Source organism: Macaca thibetana, chromosome 17, assembly GCF_024542745.1.
Source record: "Macaca thibetana thibetana isolate TM-01 chromosome 17, ASM2454274v1, whole genome shotgun sequence".
NCBI classification, from domain to species: Eukaryota; Metazoa; Chordata; class Mammalia; order Primates; family Cercopithecidae; genus Macaca; species Macaca thibetana.
In genome coordinates, this window is record NC_065594.1 from 87,928,725 (window position 1) to 87,954,865 (window position 26,141).

At 33.4% G+C, this 26,141-nt stretch overlaps 1 protein-coding gene across 1 annotated transcript in view; it reads left to right on the forward strand.

Moving 5' to 3' along the window:
• The window catches only part of TNFSF13B (TNF superfamily member 13b), a 39,366-nt gene extending 14,233 nt beyond the window's left edge, over positions 1-25,133 (forward strand). The window contains exons 3-6 of the mRNA XM_050767072.1: positions 3,645-3,701; positions 20,064-20,176; positions 20,265-20,415; positions 23,484-25,133. Of these exons, the coding sequence (XP_050623029.1) occupies positions 3,645-3,701; positions 20,064-20,176; positions 20,265-20,415; positions 23,484-23,596 (434 nt within the window). The 3' untranslated portion in view covers positions 23,597-25,133. The remainder of the gene's footprint in view (positions 1-3,644; positions 3,702-20,063; positions 20,177-20,264; positions 20,416-23,483) is intronic.
• The last annotated feature ends 1,008 nt before the right edge of the window (positions 25,134-26,141 follow it).

A 26,141-nucleotide genomic window follows, 5' to 3' on the forward strand; every position in this document is an offset into this window, starting at 1 on the left:
TTATATCTACCAAATGATAAGTTATGCAGAAATGAAAGTGAGGCATTGCCATCCAAGATCCTCCTTCTTTAATGATGTATGGTGTAATAAATAAGATGACAGGAAAAAAAAAACACAAAGAGATAAAGGAAGAGACAGGACGCACATCTCATCCAGACTGAAAGCTGGAGGAGGCTTCTTGAATGAGATGAATGAGAAGCACTATGAAGAATCCGTGGGTGCAGGTGGTACGGATGGGATAAACGTAATGGGAAAGCTGTGTGTGTAATGTTTTTCTGTTTTTCATGGGAGCCACACACAATCTGCAATAATTGCATTATTTATGGTAGTTCATATTAGATTTAGCTCTGTTGGCCGGGCGCGGTGGCTCAAGCCTGTAATCCCAGCACTTTGGGAGGCCGAGACGGGCGGATCACGAGGTCAGGAGATCGAGACCATCCTGGCTAACACAATGAAACCCCGTCTCCACTAAAAATACAAAAAAATTAGCCGGGCGTGGTGGCGGCGCCTGTAGTCCCAGCTACTCGGGAGGCTGAGGCAGGAGAATGGCGGGAACCCGGGAGGCGGAGCTTGCAGTGAGCCGAGATCACGCCACTGCACTCCAGCCTGGGCGACAGAGCGAGACTCCGCCTCAAAAAATAAAAAATAAAAAAAATAGATTTAACTCTGTTGAAATAATGTGTAATAAACCAGTTTCAAGTTTTAATGGATTCATTCCAGTACAGAAAATAGTATAACAGATAGTAACAATTATCTAAACTTTCAAATCACTTTTTCTGATTAAATGGTATTTAGACATTATGCTTCAAAAGGTGGCCTTTCAAACTGTAAATATGTTTCCCATATGGATAGTATTTAAATTACACTCTAATTGTGAAGTATTGAATTTTATTATGTCAAATATTGATCAATAGCAAATTATTTTTGTCCTTAAAGTTCTTATTTTGGCAATTTTATTTTGTAAACATTTTTGTCATTACAATATTTTGTTTTTAGAAATATTTTATGTGAAGTTTATTATGATGAGTAAATTTTCTTACGCTGTAAAATGGTATTTTATAAGATTACGTATTTTATACATTATTACATCATAATCCCCAGAAACGTATATTCAGAAATGTGTCTCCATAGGCTCAGAAAGGTTTTAATGTATATTATTGCCTTGCTTAGTTAAAAGAAAAAAAAATAACAAACATAAAAAATCTATTCTTAACCTCTTGTGTAATTCCTTTCAATTGCAGTAGAGGGAGAGATGTGTAAAAGGCATTTGAGAACCAAACAATAATCAATTAATATGACAATTGTTATCAAATTGTGTTTCTTATGTTAGACTATGCATTTTCAAAACTCTTGTGGTTAGATATCTATGCTACTGGAAGACATTAAAAATAATATCGCCTTTTTTGCTCCTTTCTTTGTGAGACAAATCTTTAGCTGAGTGCTAATTTCCAGCCTAAGACCAGATCTATGTTGAATGAGAAAGAAAGTCTTAAAAGACTGAATAGGAGATAAGTTGATAATAGCTGAAACAGTTGAAATTTGATAATAGCTATCAAATTTCCTAAAGCGAGTTGTCTTGGAAAAGCCAAGTAACTTTCTCTGGAACAAGGACAATTGTTCATTCTGTATACATTCTGCAACCCTAGGCAATTTTATCATTGTTCAAACATCAGAGCATACTTACACAACTTCAGTGGCTGTAATTTACACCTCATTATTGAAACGTCAATTTTATATCTTATTTTCTCTTCTGAAGAACAGTTCTTGAAATAAACTTTTCTCTTTAAAGCACATTTTCTGCTAAATGTTAGATTTCTGCTACTACATGAGAGAATAGAACACTGTTTTTCAACGTGTAGGTTGTGGCCAAGTTTTAATTGGGCTGTGGAGACTAAAATGGAGACATTTTCATAGTGTCAAGGCATTACTTATTAGGTAAACTTCTCTCTGACTACACAGAGTATCTAAATCTGCTTTAGTTCATTCAAGGCTGTTGTAACAAACTACCATAGACTGGGTGGCTTATAAACAGCAGAGATTTATTTCTCCTAGTTCAGGGGGCCGGAAGTCCAAGACCAAGATGGCTGAAGATTTTGGTATCTGATGAGGACTTGCTTCCTGGGCTTGTAGATGATGCCTCCTCACTGGGTTCTCATGTGGGAAAAAAGGGCAAGCTGGCTCTCTGGGATCTCTTTTATAAGGATACTAATTCCATTCATGAGTGCTCTGCCCTCAAGGCATAATCACCTCCCCAAAGCTTTACTTCCTAATACCATCACCTCAGCAGTTAGGTTTCAACATAGGAATCTGGGGGCAACACAGACATTCAGACCATAGCCATCTCCTACTGAAGCTTTTGGGAAACAGGGAAAGGATGACTTGAAATAGGAAGTCATGGCTGGGCGCGGTGGCTCACGCCTGTAATCCCAGCACTTTGGGAGGCCGAGGCGGGCGAATCACCAAGTCAGGAGATGGAGACCATCCTGGAACATGGTGAAACCCCGTCTCCACTAAAAATACAAAAAACTAGCCGGGTGTGGTGGCGGGCGCCTGTAGTCCCAGCTACTCTGGAGGCTGTATGCATTGAGAATCATCTTCATAAAGTATTATGTTAACTCTGAGTAAAATATTTGCTAGATAAAAAACTAAACTAATATTTTCTTAATCTAAAACATGCAAGCTTAGATTTATGTTTCATATTTTTCACAGATGTTTACTGCTTTATTGTATCTTCCCTACACCTTCCAGCAGGTGTCCTTAATTTGCTTTTGCCTAAAGGCATTTCTCCTTATTTAACGCAATGTTAGTTTCTTAAATATTGACTGAAATATTCAATATGTAATATATGATGTTAATTGATGTTTTCAGGAAGCTTTACTGATTATATGCAGTCTCATGGAAGTCTTGCATTTTATTTGTAAAAGATGTTCTATCTCTCTTTCTCTCTTTGGTCCAGTATATTTTACCAAAAGTTTGACTTTGGATCCAGAGTGAAACAGGTGGGGTTTAAATTCTGGTCCCATCACTTTCTGTCTCTGAGTTCCTGAACAAGCAGTTTACACTTTCCCAGCCTTAGTTTCCAATCTCTAATTTTTAGGATTCCTGTGAGGATAAATGGAAGTGATATATACTAAGTCTTGGAACACTGTCTGCACTTAAATCTGTTCAATAAATATTGGCATTTTTTAACTTTCAGAAGTGTCAGAAATAGTATTTTCTGTGGTAATAAGTCATGATTTCATGTTAGATTTTTTAAAGCAAAAGACTAGAATGATCTTATAAGGTTAACTGTTTCATGTATTTGGTAGATGTGCTAAACAAATGATTAAACTTGCTTTCTCTTCAGCCACTTTTCAAAGCAAATTAGGTTAAACTGTACAGGTGATATACCTATTATATTTTAACAGCACATAGAGCTTTTCTGAAATGTCATGAATTTCATAGATATACGATATATATAAATATATATATAAATCAATGGGCAAATATCATAAAGTAACTTTAAGAATAATATTATGCAATCAATGTAAAAAGTGTAATTGATTTAGTGTTTCTGGAAGAATGGGTTTGTAGCTTTGTGTTCTCAGTTCATTTCTTTATTATTTCTACTCAAGTAACTAAAATGATAAATTTTTGCTTTTTAGTCATTCAAGACTGCTTGCAACTGATTGCAGACAGTGAAACACCAACTATACAAAAAGGTAATAAAATATCCCCAGTACTTTTTCTACTTAGAATTCAGTCCACTCCAAATATTTGTAAGTTTCAAGTCTAAAGACTATATTTGAATTGCATCTAAAGTCAATCATTCCTCTCAAAACTTCTTATAACCAAATAAAAAATAATAAACTTACATTTATTCAAAATGACTTGGGAATAAATAATAATTAAGGCTTAAGTAATGATCTAATAAGGAGAATGACCTTAGAGGCACTAATACTTAGAAATGTTAAATAATTAACATTACAATAAAATAAAAATCAATACTAAATCAAATTTAATTTTTATTATTTAGACAGCATTTTGTCTTTTAGAATGAGTCAAGACCATCTTCACAAACACAAATTCTCCTGTTATATTCAGTTGTAAAAATCATAGAAAGAGGAAAATAAAACTGAACAGATTATTAAAAAACTGTATTTTTAAAATAAATTTCCAATGTCAAATTATTGCTTGATAATTTACCATTTTCTCACAGAGGTAGAATGTTTTACATTTTTCAGTTATTTGAAGCTTTTTTTAGTTTTAATTTTAGACAAGTGTTTTCTGTAATAGTGGCCTGAATCCAGGTTCACAAAGAAACAACTTTTAATGTCATTTCCCAATATGTATCACCCAGAATATTAATGCAGAGAAATGGTCCTTGAAATAAGAGTTTCAGTGTCAAATAAATTTGGAAACATAGCATCTTATATATTTTTCTTTGGGTCACAAGGCACATTAGCAAGTTATTGAATCTAAGTAGTCCTACTTTAATAAAAAAATATTTGTTTAACTTTGTTTCATCCAGTTTTCACAAATTTTTGTGACTATGCCACTTTATGATGTATCGACCTCTCTCTGAAAAGAAATGGAAATTGCTGCTCTATAGTAACGTTTGTTTATGTAAGATAACTAAGGAACAAAAATGTTCTAAAAAAGAACCATTTGTTCACTCACACATTCGTTGATTCATTTATTTTACATTTATTTATTAAGAACATACAATTTCTAATTACTTTATGTTCACTGGGGGTATCAGTGATTAAAATATGTACAAATGCTCCTCGGCTTACGATGGAGTTATGTCCTGATAAACCCACCCTAAGCTGAAAATAACGTACATTGAAAAAAGCAGTTAGGACATCTAACTTACCAAATATCATAGCTTAGTCTCACCTATCATAAACATGCTCAGAACACTTACATTTGCCTGCAATTGGACAAAATCATCTCACACGAAGCCCATTTTATAGGAAAGTATTGAGTAGCCCATATTATGTTTTGAATACCGGACTGAAGTATGATTTCTCCTGAATGTATGTGGCTTTCATACCTTTGTAAAGTTGAAAAGTCTAAGCCAAACCATCGCAAGTCCATATATGTGGTTTTCTACTTTGAAAGAGCTTACCTCTTGATGAGGAGAAAACAAACAAAAGACCTAGCAGCCCTCAAATGAACAAGTAAAATACAGATGAGATGAAATGCTGTGGAGGGCAGCAAAGCAGGCAGGGGCAGGAGGAAGTTTTGTGTTGTGAACCAACTACGAGTTCAGGAGTATCTGGAGGTTAAGCTAGGCAAAGAGGAATGGGCAAAACAAAACAAGCACAGATAATGAATGTGAGTTGGCCCTGGTAATGATTCCCAGGCATGCTCTTTTCATCTGTGTTTTTTTCTGTGTGACTTTAATTGTCCTAGATACAACACAAGTACTAAACTACTTGTAAATCTATTATTTATTGCTCAACATTTTCCCAAATCATGTTTGCAACTTTTAATAAGCAGCACACTGTTTCCTAAGAAGGAAAAGAAAGCCAGGAGATCTTAAGGGCCAAAGTTACAGTTTTAAAAAGTTCCTTGGAAAAGGTTTACTTTACACATTTTCCCCTACCCCCCAAAATGCTATAAATTGCACCAAATGATGCAGCTGCTATACTCCAATGTGCTTGTGAATTGGACAGTATGCTGTGGTCTTCCTGGAGTGGTGACCGCTTCCCACAGATCCAGGGGTGCTGAACTGGGATGCTTACCTGGGATGCTTGCTTGCAGTGCTCCAACCTTTAGGATGAAGAGGTTGCCCTTGTGATGTCAGCAAACCCTTGACCAGTATATAAATGTTAGTGTGCATGGACATTTAGCAGGGGGATAGAGGCAGGTTGCATTTTGTTAAAAAAGGTTGTACTCAATGAAGCATTTTACTTGCACAGTAAAATAAGAAGTCTTCTGGGAAAAGATAATAATATATTATTAGTATTATTAGCATATAATATATAATTATACATTATATAATATATAATGTATTATAATAATTATGTATAATAAAATTAATATATTATCTTCTGGGGAAACAATGTATTATTATTAGCATATTATATATTATAATATTATTAGTATATTCTATATATTATCCTATTGTATTATACATAACATCAGGTCGTGAGATGAAATCATGTTATGTATTCCCGGGATATGGAGGTTCAAAGGAGCAGGGCTACGTCCATCTGATATTTTGAGTTCCTATGCTTGCTCTCCCCCATACTTTTGTCCAGACAGTGAGGGCAGAGGTAAACTTCACAAAACAGAAGAAGACAAGAGGGGTTTATCAGAATGTAGTCTCATGTCTTTTCTGTTCATTTGTTCTTTTTAATTTTAATCTAAATTTTGAATAGGTAATGCATTCACATGTTGCAAAAAATAAAAAAGCACAAAGAGTGTGGATTGCTCTTTTTCCCATCTGTTCCTGCCCACACTCACCTCACTTTTAGTTTCCTATGTAGACTTCAGACTCTCTCTATGTTAACACAAACAAATGCAAATGTAGTTCTGCTTTCCTCCTTTCCTATAGTAAACACTTAAAAACCATATTTGCAATACGTATGATTTGAAAATGAGATTATAACCTGCATTCTTTACTTAACAATGTATATTGCAGATATTTTGTTGCCTGTGTACAGAGTTGCTCATATTTAAAAAAATGCATAGTATTCCATTGTATGAATTTAATGTATTTAATCATTCTCCTACCAATAGACTTCTTGGTGTCCATCTTTTGCAATGCAGGTGCTGCAAAAAATAATTGTGTGCATCCGTAACTTCTCATATGTCAGCCTATGTGTGGGACAGACTTTGAATTTTGACAGTTATTGCTAAGTGGTCCTATAGGGATTATAAAATGTGATGCTATCGCTGGCAGCAAAAGAACATCAGGTGAAAAAATAGCATCTCTTAGCTTTCTTTAAGCCATTATTTTATATGTTTTAAGAACCATTTGTATTTCTGTCTTTACATTCTTCCAGTTTTTCATTTCTATTTTTATTTTTTGTGAGCCATCTGTTCATATTTTTTTTCCATTTTTTTCATTGGACTTTGGTCATTTTTAATTTGATTTCTGTGAGCTCCTTATATCTCAAGCAGATTAATTCTTTATATTACAAATTGCAAGCATTTCCTCCCATGCTGTCATTTGTCTTAATTCTGCATAAAGTTTTTTTCTGTCAAATTTATCCGTTTTTTAAAAGGATTCTGGATTTGGGGTTGTGATTAGAAAGGCCTTTTACATTTAAACGTGTTAAGGAAAGATCTCACGTTCCTTCTGAAACCTTTATAGTTATTTTCTACCTTTAAATAATGTATCTATTTGCAATTTATCCTAGTATAAGATGTGAGGTATGCAACCAACTTAATTTTCCCCCGTGAGGGCATCACAAGATTTTTTAATCGTCCATCTTTTCCATACTGCTTGAAGATATTAACTTTAACTTTTATTAAATTCCCGTGTTTAGTCTATATTTTTTTCACTTTTAAAATACTTTTCTGTTATATCATGTTGACTGAATGTCTGTTTATGCACCCCAATAAAATGGCATTTTGGTTCCTAAGGCTTTGTTTTATTTTCTGGTAAATTTAATTCGCTCATTTTTTTCTTTTCACTTCTAGAATTTTTCCGTTTTTTTAAATTAAATATAGGAACTATAAAATCAGCTAGGTAATTTACCTAGTTAAAAGGAAAAAGAAAAATGCCTGCTGGTTTTTTTTTTTTTTTTTGGATTTCATATTTATAAATTAAGAAAAATACCCTCATGATGTACAAATCAAATCCAATCCAAGAACATGATATATATTTATATTTGTTTAGTCTCCTTTTGTTTCTTTTAATATGTATGGAAATTTTCTTCAAGAAGTTCTTGCATATTTCTTATTAATATCATTACAAGGTATTTTGCCTTTTCAAATGCTATGATAAATAGAAACATTTTCTTTCTTTATATTTTCCAGCTGGTTGTTCTTTTTGTGTATAAAAACCTTGAATTCCATTATATGTCTTTTCAATATTAAGGTTGAAATGTTTTCTTTTTATTTTTGGATTGCATTTCCCTAGCATGACTTTGCCCAAAATTTTACTTTTAACTTCTCTGAAATAATTTTTCTGTGTTTCCCATGTATGCAAAAGAGTTGCTCTTTGTTTTCTTATCTCATCTTAAAATAATTTTCATTTATTGGGTGATATAAATCAATTTACGTTTACTTATTTCAGAAATGTATTTGGCTTTCGTTCATGATATTGTGCTATATCATGTATTGTTTTTCACGTTAACAAAAGAGTTTCTATTTTATAGTTTTGAAGAGGTTGCTTACTACCTAGGCTATTTGCTTTGCTTTTTCTGTTAGTGTAGACTTCTAAATGCTAAATGATCAGGGTATCTACCTTTTCAGTTATATCTTTTTTATTGAAATTAAAATCGTATAACATAAAATTAAATGCACAATTCATTCTCATGTAGTATTCACAATATTTTACAACCACCAACTCTCTCTGGTTCCAAAATATTTTCTTCAGCCCCAGAGAAAATCATGTATCCATTAAGCAGTCAATCACCATTTCTCTGTCTCCCACGCCCCTGTAACCAGCAATCTGCTTTCCGTCTCTGTGGATTCACCTATTTCAGATGGTTTATATAAATGCAATCATACAATACGTGACTTTTAATTCCTGACTTCTTTCACTTAGCATAATGTTTTGAGGTTCACCCACATTCTAGCATGTATTCATACTTCATTCCTCTGTATGAATGTATATTTTTCTATTACATGTAAGCCATAATTTTATGAATGGGCATTTGGTTTGTTACCCCCTTTTGGCTATTGTGAGTAGTGATCCTGTGAACATTTGCATAAAGTACTTCCTGAGTGCCTCTTTTCAATTATTTGGAGTATACATCGATGAGTAGAATTGCTGAGAAAATGTCAGCCTGTTCTCTACAGTGCTGCACAATTTTGCATTCCCCCCAGCAATGTACAAGTGTTCTAATTTTTCCACATCCTCACCAACACATCTTATTTTCAATGTTTTTATTATTATTGCCTTCCTAGTGGGTGTGAAGCCATATCTCATTTTGGTATTTATTTGCATTTTCCTTATGACCGATGATGTTGAGCATCTTTTCATGTACTTTTCGGTTTTTGTATATCTTCTTTGGAAAAATATCTATCCAAGTACATTGTCCATTTTTTAATTGAGTTGTTTGTCTTTTTGTTGTTGAGTTGTAAAACTTCCTTATATATTATGGATACAAGACCCTTATCAAGTATCTGATTTGCAAGTATTGTCTCCTATTTTGTGGATTGTCTTTTACTTTCTCAAGAATGTCATTTGAGGCACAAGAGTATTGTGCATTAGATAAATGAAGTAAAACTTATCTTTTTTTTGTTTCTTGTGATTTTAGTGTCATCATTGAAGAACTCATGCCAAATTCAACATCATGATTCACCCATATGTTTTCTTCTAAGAGTCTTGTAGCTTTATGTCTTATCTTTAGGCAATTGATCTGTTTTAATTCATTTTTGTATATGGTGTGAAGCAGAGGTCCAAAATCATCTTTTAGCATGAGGATATCTAGTTGTCCCAACATCATTTGTTGAAGAAGATGATTTCTTCCACATTGAATGGTCTTGGCACACTTGTTAAAAATCAGTTGGACATAGATGCATGGGTTTATTTCTGTACTCTCAATTTTATTTTGTTTGTTTATATGCTTTGCCTTATGCTGGACCACCATATTATTTGGATTACTGTTAAAGTTATAGTAAACTTTGAAATTTAGAATAGTGAATCTTTCAATTTTGTTATTTATTTTTAAGATTGTTTTGGCTATTTGATACTCTTTTGCAATAACAAATGAATTGTAAGGCTGGCTTTTTCATTTTGGAAAATAAAAGGTCACTGAAATTTGTATATGGATTAGACTGAATCTGTACATAATATTGGGTATTACTGCCATCTTAACAAAACTAAATCTATCAATCCATGAACACAAGATATCTTCTCTTTTATTTATATGTCCTATCATTTCTTATAGCAATCTTTTGTAGTGTTTAGTGTTGAAGTGTTTTATGTCCTTGGGTAAATTTACTCTTAGGTGTTACGTTCTTTTGAATGCTGTTTAGTCAGTTCAGTTTGCTATAACAAATTCCAGTAGACTGAGTGGCTTAAACAATAGTAATGTATTTCTCACACTTCTGGAGGCTGGAAAATTCAAGATTAAGGTGCCAACAGATTTGGTTTGTGAATGGTGGTCTTTTCATTGTGTTTTCACATGGCTGAGAACAGAGACAAAAGCAAGTTCTTATGTCTTTTCGTGTAAGTACACTAACCCATCATAAAGACTGTGCCACCATGACCTGATTATTTCCCAAAGGCACCATCCCCTAATACCATCACATTGGAAGTTAAAATTTCAACATATCAATTTTGGGTGACAGAAATATTCAGTCCATAACAGATGCTACTCTAAATAGGATTCTTTTTTAAAATTTCATTTTTAGATTATTCATTCCTGGTTATTGAAACACAACAGATTTTTGAGTGTTGATCTTGTACCCTGCAACTTAACTGAATTCATTGATTAGTTTTAGTAGATTTTTTTGTAAATTCATGGATTTTTTTTTTTTTTTTTTTTTAACATGGAGTTTCGCTCCGTTGCCTAGGCTGGAGTGCAATGGCATGATCTGGGCTCACAGCAACCTCTGCCTCCAGGGTTCAAGTGATTCTTGTACCTCAGCCTCCCAAGTAGCTGGGATTACAGGTGCACGCCACCACACCTGGCTAATTTTTGTATTTTCAGTAGAAACAGGGTTTCACCATGTTTGGCTAGGCAGATCTCAAACTTCTGACCTCAAGAGATCTGCCTGCCTCAGCCTCCCAATAAGTGTCACCAATAAGTAATACCAGTAAGTGTTGATATTACAGGCGTGAGCCACCACACCTGGCTGAAAATTTTCTACATATAGGATTATGATATTTGCAAATAGAGATCGTTTTACTACTCTCCTTGCATTTGGATTTTTTTAAAATTTCCGGTATATGTTGAATAGCAGTGGTAAATGCAGGCATAGTCTTGTTTCTGATGTTAGGGTAGTCTTGAGGATTATTACATTTATATTCATGATTGATTGTGGCCTGTAGTTTTTTGTGGTGTCTTTGTCTGGCATTGGTATCAGTGTAATTCTAGATGTACAGAACAAGTTAGGAATTGTTCCCTTCTCTTTTATTGTTTTGTGGAAGAGTTTGAGAAGATTGATGTTAATTTTTCTTTAAATGTCTAGTAAAATTCACCAATAAAGTCATCTAGTTATGAATTTTGAGGGAAGACTTGGATTAATTTAAACTCTATACTGGTTATAGGTCTGTTTAGATTTTTAAATTTATTTTTTGAGTCAATTTTGGTAGTTTGTGTGTTTCCAGGAATTTGTCCCTTTCATCTACATTATCTAATTTGTTGGAGTACAATTATTATAAATAATAAAAAGGTATAAACATTTTATTTCTAATAGGCCATTAACAATGCCTCCGTTTCTTTAGTGATTTTATTAATTGGAGTCTTTTTTATTGGTCAATGTAGCTATATGATTGTCATCTTTGTTCATATTTTTCAAAAAACCAATGTTCAGTGTTACTGTTTCCAGTCTTTTCCTGTTCTTTTTTTTTTTTTTTTTTTTTTTTTTGAGATGGAGTATCTATCACCCAGGTTGGAGTGCAATGGTGCGATCTCGGCTCACTGCAACTTTCGCCTCCCAGGTTCAAGTGATTCTCCTGCCTCAGACTCCCAAGTAGCTGGGACTACAGGCATGTGCCACCACACCTAGCTAATTTTTTTTTTTTTTGTATTTATAGTAGAGACAGGGTTTCACCATGTTGGTCAGGCTAGTCTCCAACTCCTTACCTCAAATAATTCACCCACCTTGGCCTCTCAAAGTGCTGGGATTACAGGTGTGAGCCACCGCACCCAGCCCTTTTTCCATTGTTTATTCCATCTACTTTCTTTATTATTACCTTCTTTATTATATTATCTGATCTTTATTATTTTCTTCATTCTGTCAATTTTGGGTTTAGTTTCCTCTTCTATTTCTATTTCCTTAAGCTGAACTTAGAATATTGAGTTGAGATATTTTTTGACATAGGCATTTACAGTTGTACATTTCTTTCTGAGTGCTACTTTCACTGCTTCCTATGAATATTGCTATGTTGTGTTTTTATTTTCAATCATCTCAAAGTATTTTCTATTTTCTTCTAGGATTTATTCATAGATCAATTTGTTGTTTAAGAATTTGTTCAATTTTCACTTATTTGTGAGTTTTCCAATTTTCCTTATGTTATTGAAGGTAGCTAGAATGAATGCTTACCAGAGATTCATTTCAGACGGAAAAACATAAACAGGTTTCAAGGTCAAAGGATGAAAAGCATATCTTTTTAAAATAAAAGATATGCTTTTGTAGAATTTAAATATTTTAAAATTTAAATTTGTAGAATTTAAATATTTTAAAATCTAATGAGAATTATTCTGTTGCACAACATGGTCTATCTTGGTGAATGTTCATGTGCACTTGAGAATATGTATTCTGCTGATTTTGGGTGGAGTGTTACAATGTTGTTGAAGTTCACTGTTGCCTTATTGATCTCTTCCCTAGATGGTCTAGCTATTACTTCAGGTGAGACACTGAAATCTTCAGCTGTTACTGTAGAAATGTCTATTTCTCCTTTCAGTTCAGCCAATATCTGCTTATATCTTGAGGTTCTGTTGAGTGATGTTTATAATTATTAGGTATTCTTGATAAATTAACTCTATTATCAATATTTAATACTCTCTTTGTCTCATAAAAATTTTTGACTTAACATGTATTTATTCTGATATCAGTATTAGCCATCCCTGTTCCCTTTGGCTGCTATTTGCAAGGAGGCATATTTGTCATCCTTTGATCTTGAAACCTTGAAACACAAAAACCTGTTGGTGTTTTTGAATCTGAAGTGAGTCTCTAGTAGGCAGAATATAATTAGATCATGAGTTTGGGCTTTTAAAAATTTTTTTTGCCAATCTCTGTATTTTAATTGCCAAATTTAAATTCAGTTCATTTATATTTAAAGTGATTACTGATAAGGAAAGAACTACTATGTTGCTGTTTGTTTTTTTATAAGTTTTGTTCCTCAATTCCTTTATTTCTTCTTTATTTTGTTTTTAATATACCTTTATAAGTACATCATTTTGTTTTTCTCTTAATTTCTTTTTGTGCATCTTAAGAAGTTATTATCATGGTTGTTATTCTGGTGATTACAATAAACATCCTAAATTTATAACACTGTGGTTTGAATTGATAACAACTTAGCTTCTCTCTTATGTTGTTATTGTCACAAAATATACCCTTAAACACTGTAAGCCCTTAACATAAATTAATAATTATTATTTTATGTATTTGTCTTTTAAATAGTATAGGAAACAAAAGAGAAGTTAAAAACTAAAAATACACTTACAATGGCTTTTATATTTACCTACGTATGTACCTTTACTTCTATTCTTTATTTCTTCATATATCTTTCAGTTCTCACTTAGTGTTTTGTTTTGGTTTTTTTGTTTGTTTGTTTTTTTAAATTTCTATCTACTTTAGCGTTTCTCACAGGGTAAGTCTGCTACCAATGAACTCCCTCAGTTTTTCTTTATTTGAGAATAACTTAATTTTTCTTCACATTTTAAGGATATTTTCCCACATATGGAATACAGGGTAGACAGTGTTTTTCATTCAGTACTTTAAATATGTAATTCCCCTGTCTTCTGGCCTCCATGGTTTTTGATGACAAATCAGCTTTTAATCTTATTGAGCATATTTTATATTTGATGAATTGCCTCTCTGCTTTCAAGATCTCCTCCTTGTCATTATCTTTTAATTGCTTGATTTTAATAAGTCTTGGTAGGAATCTTTTGTGTTTACCCTTCTTGGAGTTCACTGAATTTTTTTAGATGTGTACATTTATGACTTTCTTCAACATTGGAAAGAGTTTGGCCATTATTTCTGCAAATATTCCTTTTTCGTATTTTCTCTCTCTTCTCCTTCTGTAACTCTCGTAATGCATATATTCATCTGCTTAATGTATCCTGGGGGTCTCTTATAATCTGTTCACCTTTCTTTATTCTTTTCTATTTTAACTTTATCTTTAGAGCCATTTTAGATTCACAGAAAAATTGAGAGGAAGGTAGAGAGATATCTCATCAACCTCATATTCCCTACTGGTGCATATCCTCCCCCATTATCAAATCCCCCACCACAGTGATACATTTGTTACAACTGATAAACCTACACTAATATATCATTATCATCCAGAGTCCAGGGTTTACATTAGGGTTCACCTTAGTGTTGTACTTTCTATAGATTAGCACAAATGTATAATGGTATGTATTCACCATTGTAGTATTAGAGTATTTTCACTGTCCTGAAAATTCTTTGTGCTTCACTCCAACTACCTTTCCTTTTCTGCTGTTTGTCCCCTGGAAGTGGCATTTTTAAAATGTCTCTATAGTTTTAACTTTTCCAGAGTGCCATGTAGTTGGAATTGCACAGTATGTAACATTTTTATTTTCACTTCTTTTTTTTTTTTTTTAGTAATAGAAATTTAAGTTTCCTCCATGATATATCAGTGTAGGTTTATCAACTGTAACAAATGTACCACTCTGGTGGGGGATTTTGATAATGGAGGAGGATATACATTTGTAGGGAGTGTGAGGTCTATGAGATATCACTGTACCTTCCTCTCAGTTTTTCTGTGAATTTAAAATGGCTCTAAAAATGAAGTTAAAAAAGAATAAAGAAAAGTGAACAGATTATAAGAGACCCCCCAGGATACATTAAACATAAGCATTATGAGAGTCACAGAAGGAGAAGAGAGATAAAATTTGAAAAAAGAGTATTTGGAGAAATAATGGCCAAACTCTTTCCAATGTTGAAGAAAGTCATAAATTTACACATCTAAAAAGTTCAGTAAACTTCACGGAGGGTAAAGGCAAAAAGATTCCAAATCTTATTAAAATCAATGTGTGTGTTTCAATTTATTTATTTATTTTTAACATGTGGATGTTCAGTTGTGCTGGTGCTATTTAAAAAAAAAAAAAAAACTATCTTCTCTTTATCATATTGCCTTTGCCCTTTGTCAATGATCTGTTGATTATATGTGAGTCTAGTTTTAGGCTCTTTATATTGTTTCGATAATCTGTTTTTCTCTTCTTTCAATAATACCACATTGTCTCGATTACTGTAGGTTTATAGTAAGTCTTGAAGTAGAGTAGTGTTAGTTCTCCCACTTTGTTCTTATCTTTTAATATTATGTTGGCATTTCTATCTTTTGCTTCTCCATATATTCTTTAGACTCAGTTTGTTGATATTCAACTTGCTTTGATTTTGATTAAGATTGCATTGAGTCGCCCGGACACAGTGGCTCATGCCTGTAATCCCAGCACTTTGGGAGGCCAAGGCGGGATCATGAGGTCAGGAGTTTGAGACCAGCCTGGCCAATGTGGTGAAACCTCCTCTCTACTAAAAATACAAAAATTAGCCAGCCGGGCATGGTGGTGCATGCCTGTAGTCTCAGCTACTCCGGAGGCTGAGGCAGGAGAATCACTTGAACCCAGGAGGCGGAAGGTGCAGTAAGCCAAGATCGTGCCCCTGTCTCCAGCCTGGGTGACAGAGCAAGACTCAGAAAAAAAAAACAAAAACAAAAACAAATAAACAAAAAAAACACCATTGCATTGAATCTACAGGAAGAACTGATGACACCTTGACAATATTAAGTCTTCCTATTTATGAACATGGAGTATCTCTCCATTTATTTAGTTATTTAAATCTTTTACATATTTTGTTGGATTATTCCTAAGTATTTCATTTTTTGAGGTAATCATCTAAATGCCATTATATTTTTAATTTCAAATTCCACTTGTTTATTACTGGTAGAAAAGTGTTAGATCACTGGTAGAAAAGTGATTCCCTATTGAGTATTAATCTTGTAATAATGACTTTATTCTTTTGGTCCACTGAGTAGTTAATAATTTTCTTTCTTTGTATGCTTTGAAGTTTCTTCTTGAAAATTGGACAGTTTGGATGTTACAATGTAGCAAATCTGGAACTCAAAATTACTCCCATCCTCAGGGTTTTCTGTTGTTAATTGATGTGGACTGCAGTTGTTCTCTTGTTTAGTAATTTTTCCAAAGTACTTTTTTTTTTTTTTTTTTTTTTTTTTGCCTAGACTCTATTCCTTGTCCTGTGTGGACACAGGAGTCTTTCTTCTATTATCTGTTTTCTTGGCCTGATAGAGATTATTTTATTGCTAATCCTCATCCTGACAGAGATTTTGTTAAACATTAGAAGTCGAAAAACAAAAATAAAAATCTCTCTTGGTGTTTACCAACAGCCTCTGAACCGGGGTATTTCTTCAACCCTTCACTAGGCTGTCTGCGGTTAACCTTAGTCTTTATCTCCTGTTTGCAGAGAGCCCAGGTAAGTATGTGGTTGTGCATATGTGTGTGTGTGGATGTGGGAGGAATAAAGACAATAAATAAAAATAAAAATAAGCAAACATGTTCTCTATCACTTTAATAAGATTATTGCCAGAAGAGATGATAAAATGCCTAAATAAAATATTAAGAGACATTAAGAATAGAGACCTACTATGTACTTGTTTTATTTTCTATGCTGACAATACACCAGTGACATTTACTAAGAAGTGGGTCTTTAATTATATAGATATTAGTTGAATGTAAAAAAATCTAAGGAATCAATCTAAATTATTATGAAAATTTTAGTAAACAAATATCTCTAGCCAGATGTAAACAAGTGGTTTTAGAAATTTGTATTTTACTTCAATTTAAGAGAATATACTAGCTCTATGATGGAAGGCATTTCATTACAAGAATTTCAGTAACTTGGTAGTAAAATGCTTTAAAAAACAATTGAATACTTGTGATTAATTTTTACAGTACATTGCTATTTTGAATTATATTATGTTTAAATTTGAATTAATTAATAAATATTTGCTGCATGTCTACAGTGGGTCAGTCATGATGTTAAGCCCTGGGAAAATGACGGAACCAAACACAAATGGCCCTTTAGCTCAGAAAATTTAGTATCTATCAAGTGTATTATTTTTTTAACATCTCTCTCACTCCAAGCATCAAATGAATATCATTAAGCTATGAAAGCAACTGCCTTGGTGAAGTCATCAGTTTGTGTTTTACAATATCGACAGTAACTGTATTAACTCTTCCTCATTTTTCAGCACTCCAAAAAGTGCTTGGCAGACATTATGTCATTTAAACAAAGTTAAAAACTATTTTATGATAATCTTTTCACTGAAATTATATCATAAAAGAGGCGATGATGATTTTGCATTTGTAATTTGTCATTGAGGTGATCTTGTGTTAACTATTACTATACAAGAGGGCTTTTCTTTTAAGGAGAATGTTCCCTTCTTTGGGAAAAGCCAATTAGGGTGATGAGACCTGCCCATATCAGGGCACATTCACCCTTGGTGAGAAACAGTGATGGACGTGGCTCCTGGGAGTGAGCAAGAAGCGCAGGTCGACAAGAGCATGTGCTGAAGAAGACCTGGGAAGTTTATTGATCCACTCATAGATCCTCCATCCTTCCTCCCCACTCTCCCTGACATCTTTCCTCCCTCTGTCTGTGGTAATAGGAACTCAAAGGTCTGACTAAGGAAATGTTATTTATTTCAACTTGAATTTACAATGTAGTTTGTTTTGTTGTCACCTAGGATTCTTACTCCTTAGAAACAATCAGAAATATGTGGTTCTGATTTTACATTCTTCCCTCAAGAATCTTATTTGGACTGGGAATATAAATTAGTATAGCCATTATGGAAAATAGTATAAAAGTTTCTTTAAAAATTAAAAGTGAAATACTATACGATCCATCAATCCCACTACCAAGTATATATCCAAAGAAAATGAAATCAGTGTGTCAAAGAGATATCTCTCATCCAAGGAGTAACCATGCCCCACCCTGCTTAGCTCCTGAGGTCAGACAAGATACAGTACATTCAGAGTGATGTGACCATAGATGAGATATCTGTACTTCAATGTTTATTGCAGAATTATTCACAATAGCCAAGATACTAAATCAACCTAAGTATCCATCTGCAGATGAACGGATGAGGAAAATGTGCGATATATGCACAGTGGAATACTATTCAGCATAAAAAGAAGGAAACCTTGTTGTTTTCAGTAACATGGATGAACTTGGAGGACATTAGAACAAGTGAAATAAGCACAGAAAGACAAATACTACATGATCTGATGTATATGTGGAATCTAAAAAAAGTCAACTTCAAAGAAGTAGAGGGTAGAATGGTGTTGACTAGTGGCTGGGTGGTGGGGGTGGGGGTGAAAAGATGTTGGTCAAAGGTTACAAAATTCCAGTTAGACTGGAGGAATACGTTCAAGAGATCTCCTGTACAACATGGTGACTACAGTTAATGAAATGTATTCTTGAAAAATGCTAAATGAGTAGATATTGTGTTCTCACCACAAAAATGCCAACTATACGAGGTAACATATATTTTAATTTGCTTGACTCAGTCATTGCACAATGCCTACATGTTTCAAGACATCATGTTGTACATGACAAATATGTACAATTTTATCTGTCAATTAAAACATAAGATCAAAAAAATTTTATTTGGAAAAAGTTTAAATATACTTGGTTTGCCTTGGAAACACTATGTGAAGAAGGCACGTACACTTGGCAGTTGTATGTACGGAATGTGAGCACGTTGTTAACTACCACATCATCCTGTGCCCCTCATGAAAACCCACAGGAAAAAATGCTCTTTAATCTCAATTCTAGAAAAAATTGTTATCTTCTTTGGCTTCTAGCCTATTGTCTGTTGTGGACTCTGAATTTTATTATCAATTTTGTTTTCATTTTTGCTATGATCAGGATGAAATTTGGACACAGGTATGGTCCACCATTACCAATTATACAGGGACATTTAAAGTATGATTCTAGACTAACTTCCACAGCTCTGTTTTACTATTTTATCCTTATATTACAGTCCATCTAATCTTCTTTTTATTCATTTTACATCACTTAATTTACACTCCCCAAATTTCCCAACCTCTAGCCTTAGAGCTCACCCTTTACTCAGATAGTCACATGACACACCCATGAGAAATCCAGGGAATGTAAAGTATGAATTCACAGGAAAGGAGTGTCTCTGCTCTCTTAATGGGTTTTGATGTCCGAACGCACTTACAGATTCTGGCTCAGCAATGTAGTCCCCCATGTGCCTATTCACTGATGGCTACTGTCTTCCCTCTGTCCCTTTCATCTCACCCTTGAGCACAGCAGCCTCCTTGTCACTCCCCAAGTGATTTTTGATGGGTAATAGAGGAGAATTATCAGTGAACTGAGCAGAAGCCATTGAAACTCAAATATCATAGATCATTGTTACAAAGTTCCTTGACTGTTCTTAGTAAAGGTTGTGTCTTAGTCACTTTCTTCTTTCTCCATAGGCTCCCTTTTGTTGCCACATTTGGGCCAAGGAATGGAGAGATTTCTTCCTCCGGAAACCTTTTGCCAAACTCTTCACATACTCTTTCCTCTCTGAGAATCAAAGGAAAATATTCTACTAGTGTGTTATTCAGAGAAATTTTGTCCACTTTTTGCTTCAAACTCTCTTATCCAGACCAGCCTTTATTATGAAATAGCCGAAATATAGACCAATAAAGGGAAAACCCAGACATTCATATAAAGGGTTAGCTCTTGGGTTCTTGTATCTGATATATTAACCCAGGTTAATATATAAGTGCTGGCAAAGAATCCAATGCAGTAATGTGACTTGTCTTCTTCTTCTTCTTCTGTTTTTTTTTTTTTTTTTTTTTTTTTTGTTTTTGTTTTTTTTTTTTTGTTTTTTTTTTTTTTTTAGGATGGAATTATCTTCTAAGTTTCAGAGGTAGCTTAACAACTAAATGGAGGTGGAGGTGAAAACTGCCTTTCTTGGTTTCTTTCCTTATAAATGATTCTCTTCATTGCAGGATCTTACACATTTGTTCCATGGCTTCTCAGCTTTAAAAGGGGAAGTGCCCTAGAAGAAAAAGAGAATAAAATATTGGTCAAAGAAACTGGTTACTTTTTTATATATGGTCAGGTAGGTTCAAACCCTAATTCTGATGTTACTGTCTGAAGTCTCCCATTTTGTGTTCATTTCTGACAAAGTTTTTTGGTTTGTTTCTCAGGTTTTATACACTGATAAGACCTATGCCATGGGACATCTAATTCAGAGGAAAAAAGTCCATGTCTTTGGGGATGAATTGAGTCTGGTGACTTTGTTTCGATGTATTCAAAATATGCCTGAAACACTACCCAATAATTCCTGCTATTCAGCTGGTAAATAATAGTTCTCACACCCTGCTAACTGTGAAATGAAGAGAGTTTGATGAAAAATCTGAGCTGCAAAATGCGAAAATGAAAGGATGGTGCCCTAAAATATGAATAGACAGAAAGGCATTCCTCAATATATTGTGTTTTTTAAATCTTGAATGATAAGCTAGTCTGTTTTAATTGAGAAAGATGGAATTATTACTAATAACTTTACCATCTTTATATACATTTAGAAAGGGTAGTAACTTCATAGCAACTTCTGCATTGTACATAGTACTTCTACATAGTAACTTCTACACTGAGAAAAATTCAAATATATTTTCTTCAACCCTTAATAACAACAATAATAATATCTGACAATGATAGAGTGATTACCACTGGCCAGGCACTCTTTTCTGCATTTTATATATGCATGCTTATTTAATCTTCCCATTTAAGAGAGTGAGGATCTAGACACAGAGAGGTAACGTAACTTGTCCCAGGTTACACAGCTACTAATTTTTAGACTCAGTTTAAACCAGCCAGTCTGATTCCACACTGGGAGCAACCAAACCTCTTCTTGCATGCTGTGGAAGAAATGCCCCGGCCGGGTTTGAGGGTAAGGGAAAGTTGTACAATGGCTTCTTTCTCACACAGGTGACATCTTGTGTCAGTGGACACCAGACAGGTGACTTAGGAATGTGAAAGTGTAGAAGCAAACCTACCTTTGCACCCAGGTGCAGTGAGAGGCAGAGAGCAGGGCAGATCTTGTAAACCTCAGGTCTGTTTCAGCTGTAATTGCTAACATTTCCTTCATTTTATTTTTCAAGGGTGATTTAAAATTAATCCAGGCTGGTTTTAAAGAAAAATATTTACCTTAAAGACATTTATTTTCTCTGTTGATTTTGTAAAAATCCAGAACCCTGAGGAATGGCTTCAGTTCCAGATGTTTACTATGAATGACTGTGTGACACACAGGAACGGAGACTGGCTATGCATTTTGAAATACTGTATTTCAAAGGCATTTACAAACAAATGCCCAATAAGGCAGTTAGAAACTAAGGCAAATAGTTTCTAATAATGAAAATGATGTCATTCTGGATCTGCAGCCACAGATAGCATTGGTGGGGAGATGAGGAAGTTTATAAAATTAAAATTCCCTAATTTTCATAAAGAGATATTTCCCTTCACCCAGTGCTGACTAGTAGTTTGGAGTTGCAAAATATTTATAAATGGTGAGACTACTCCAATCTGTTATTTATTTATATTCATTAATACTAACAATTTTATAAATAACTCTTTAACAACATTTTTCTAATCATCTGTTCCTCTTACACTTTCTTGCTATTAGAGGAGTCTGCTAGATTTCTTAAGGTGTCTTACTTTAAGAATAATTCACCTGACTTTAAAAATATTTTTCATTACTAGTAGCTTACTGTTGTATATGAGTCCTGTCCCCTAGGAAGTTTCAGGCTTGCAATTTTAATCTGTTTTAGGGCAAATTTATTTAAAGCCATTTAAAACTACACATTAGAGTGTAAGTACATAAAATGTTTCCACAGTAACCTGAAAAGATGTGAATGGCCAACTTAAGAAACCCAACATAATATCAAAGAACCACTTACATACATAAAGCTGAATCTTATTACTTATTGTGTTAATAAAATGTTTATTAGAAAAATTATACCTGATTGCTGTAATCTGGAAGAATTGAAATAGCCAATAACTTAGTGTTAAAATGTTAAATAGACTCTATAGTTGTTCACACCCACCTAATCTTTAGAGTTAATATTACTTAATGCTTTGTGAGCTATGATCTTTGTCAAAATGATAGCTCATTTCCAATCTCTATGATAATGACAAGTCTGCTCAACAAATACATCTCAATCATTTTATTCTTACTGCTTAAGGTAGTCCACAAATGTTTTGTCAATTCTAGAAAGTGTACACATAACCTGTAATAAGTCCTAAAAAACTTTATTTTGTTTGTAGTCTGTCTTTGCCCATTACAAAAAAGCATACCCAGGGGGGACAGAAATTTTGTCATCCTTGATCACTACTGTAGGTTTTTCCAGAAGGGTACCTGGTACATAGTAAATGTTCAATAAATAAACTCCCCCTGGCTGCTGCCTGAGCAAATCTGCATGCTTTGGGCTTTAGGTTAGAATAGACATGAACATACATGTGTTTATGTAGGTACATTTTCACTATGCTAATGAAACAATGCAACTTTTCTAAAAATAGTAAGCCACAATTATTGACAATTCAGCTGACAGTTTTATTGTTTGTTCATTTCTTTATTTCTTTTTCTTCCCCTTATTCCTCCTCTTTCTTCTCCTTCACATTTTTCTTTTGATACATTGAGTGTAGTCCCTGAATGTATTTTGTATTACCAATTCACAGATGCATTTGTCCTTGTAAATTAGTCGCACACAGATTTATTGGTCATTTTTGAAGAGTTAATTTCATTGTTGTTTTTGATTATGAAGACAAATGTGGTTATATAATAAAACAAAATATAAGAGGTTGTGAAAAATAATCCAGATAATGCTTAAACCCATAGTCTGAACTCTCAAGAAAAACTATATTAATAAATGTGGTATCTTAAGAAATGGTGTTTTCTTCACTTTTTAATATTTATGCTTTTCATATGTATGTTTAAAATATAATTAGGAATATCTAGTATATATATGTGTGTGTAATTTTTCATGTTTTTATTTAACATTATTATAAAAACTTTCCTTGTCAACAAAATTAAATAAAAATCATCACTAATCATTTAATATTCTATCAAGGGATGTGCCATGATTTACCTAATTTTTTAAAAAGTTATATATTGGGCTTCTTTTGGGGAACTCCATTTTTTAAAGAGTAGGTGATAAATTCATACATATCTGTTGTAACTCCTTTTGCTTATTTCTTCTAAATTTTTTTAGGCTAAGATAATTGCAATGGTTTAGAAGCCAACTGGTATATTCTGAAGTGTGGATGCCTATGTTAACATTTTTTTTTTACAGAACAAAATAGTTTTATTTAGGTTTTTTTCTTTTCTGTTGTATAACCACTTATAGTTCTTGTAAATCATTTTTCCCTAGGCATTGCAAAACTGGAAGAAGGAGATGAACTTCAACTTGCAATACCACGAGAAAATGCACAAATATCACTGGATGGAGATGTCACATTTTTTGGTGCATTGAAACTGCTGTGACCTACTTATACCATGTCTGTAACTATTTTCTTCCCTTTCTCTGTACCTCTAAGAAGAAAGAATCTAACTGGATATACCAAAAAAAAAAAAAAAAAAAGTAGTTACCGTTGGCTTTTCTGTGAGCTATTTGTTTTGGTTTGCTGAAACTAGTCCAAAACAGGAAATTTAACAGACAGCCACAGCCAAAGAGTGTCATGTGAATTACAAGAAACCAGAGCCCATTTAGGGAAAGATAGAACTAGAAAGGCTTTTCACTATAATTCCATGCTGAACAATTGAGTCATAGCTTCTTATCTTGGAGGAAGGACACAATTCAAAGGGGCAGTAAGGATTTTGTAAAATGTGGCATCCATAATTTACTATGGAACCAGTGCCCACATCTCTAGGACATTAAGACATTTATGAGAAATCTCAGGATTCATTTTCTATTTTTATGTTAAATGCACTCCCTCCTTTTTGGTCAACATTACAAAAAGTAAAAAATAAAAATTTTAGAAATCTTGCAGTAGTTACATGAAATAACTAAAAGTTTAAATTTAAATATGAAACAACTTGGCTGAAAATAGTATCCATGTACTATTTAAGTATTTTATGGTTATTTCAAGTATGCGATTTCTATCTATGATGTAATATATTACCCACACATTTTTTCACAGGAGAGAGAGAATATCCTCATCTGTTTATGCTCATGTGTATTTCCTATAATGAATTTCAGAAACATTTAATATCAGGTAATTTCAATTTATGCATGTAAAGCATTGATTGAAAAATAACTATAATTGTTCATATATAACAACATAATCTCCAACAGAAGTTACTGAATACATTTATACTAATGTAATGTAATTTCTCTTTATTTCTTCCTCTTCTGTTTCAAACTGCTGCTATTGTAGTTTACATATCCCAACCTTTAAAAATATTCCTCTTATTAGTTTTATATTCACTTTATAGAGGTTGAGTTTTAATTAAAATTCTTGGCATCCTGAAGTATGTCACGTACCATGTACTCCTTATAAATATGTTGATATCTCAGAAGACATCATCCCGGTTTTCATTTTATAAAGTACCATACTTAAGAATGCTGTAATACTTATCTTTTATAACATGTTTCCTTTGCTTTGCTTGTCTTTTATGTCATTAGTTTTAACTGTTTACTTCATTTAACAGTTTACATCATTCAACAGTTTACTTCATTAAACAGTAGGTGGAAAAGTAGATGCCAGTCTATGAAAATGTTCCCATCTATATCAAAATACTTTTCAAGGATATACTTTTCAAAACAAAGAAAACCATTTACATTTTATGTTTAAAATCTAAACTTTAAGTTTAAACTTTGTTTAGATATCTGGTTCCTATGATTTCGACTTCAGTAAGTTCAAATAAAATATATTTTGCAGTTCATTTTGTTTTACATTGTAATTTAAAAAGAAGAAGCGAATAAGTGGAGTCAGAGTTTCAATGCTAGGAGGGGTGGTTAATGATTTTTCTGGTGTTGCTGCTAATATGGATTAACAAATAAAAACCTTCATTGCCTTTTGCCTCATTGACTCAGTTTGTCTAGCAACACCCACCTTTTGCATTCTCACTGTATAATTAAATGTTATTTTTAAAATCAGGTGAAACATGATAAATTAATTTGTGTTAGGATACGATAGTTTGGAAATGTGAATATTTTCCATATCTGAAAAAGGATCTGTTCACATCTGCATCTGTCTAACTACTTAATTTTAAACTATTTAGAAGGAGACATCAGTTATATTATTACCTTTAGAGTTGAATTTATCGAACAGTACAGTATATTTTGTGGGATTTTTAGTACAATATTAAGTATATATTATTGGTATAATATTGAGTATTAATATATATACTTATAATATTACGTAGATGTATAACTGAGAAAAGCTAATACCAGGCCAAGCATTCTTCTCCTGAGGAACTGACTATGAGGTGGTAAAATTCAACCAGGACAAGCATCTTGTAGGGATCACAAAAGGCATCACTGAGGGCAATCTCATTGGCAGCAACCTCTTATCACATATTGGGCCCAACCCCCGCTCTGCTGTAATTAGAAGGTTGTATTAGTCTGTTTTCACACTGCTGATAAAGACATACTCAAGATTGGGTAATTTATAAAGAAAAACGGTTTAATGGATTCACAGATCCACATAGCTGGGGAGGCCTCACAATTATGGTGGAAGGCAAAAGGCACATCTTACATAGTGGCAGGCAAAGAGTGAATCAGAGCCAAGTGGAGGAGGAAACCCCTTATAAAACCATCAGATCTCATGACACTTATTCACTAACACAAGGACAGTATTGGGGAAACTGCCACCATGATTCAATTATCTCCCACCCAGTCCCTCCACAACACATGGGAATTATGGGAGCTACAATTCAAGATGAGATTCGGGTGAGGATACAGCTAAACCATATCAAAGGTGCAATGTAGAATTCATAATCCTCACCATTTGAGGTTTGATGATGGTGATGAAAGGAAGACAACAGGTGGGATTATAGATATGAGAGAAGGGAGGAAATTCTTTAG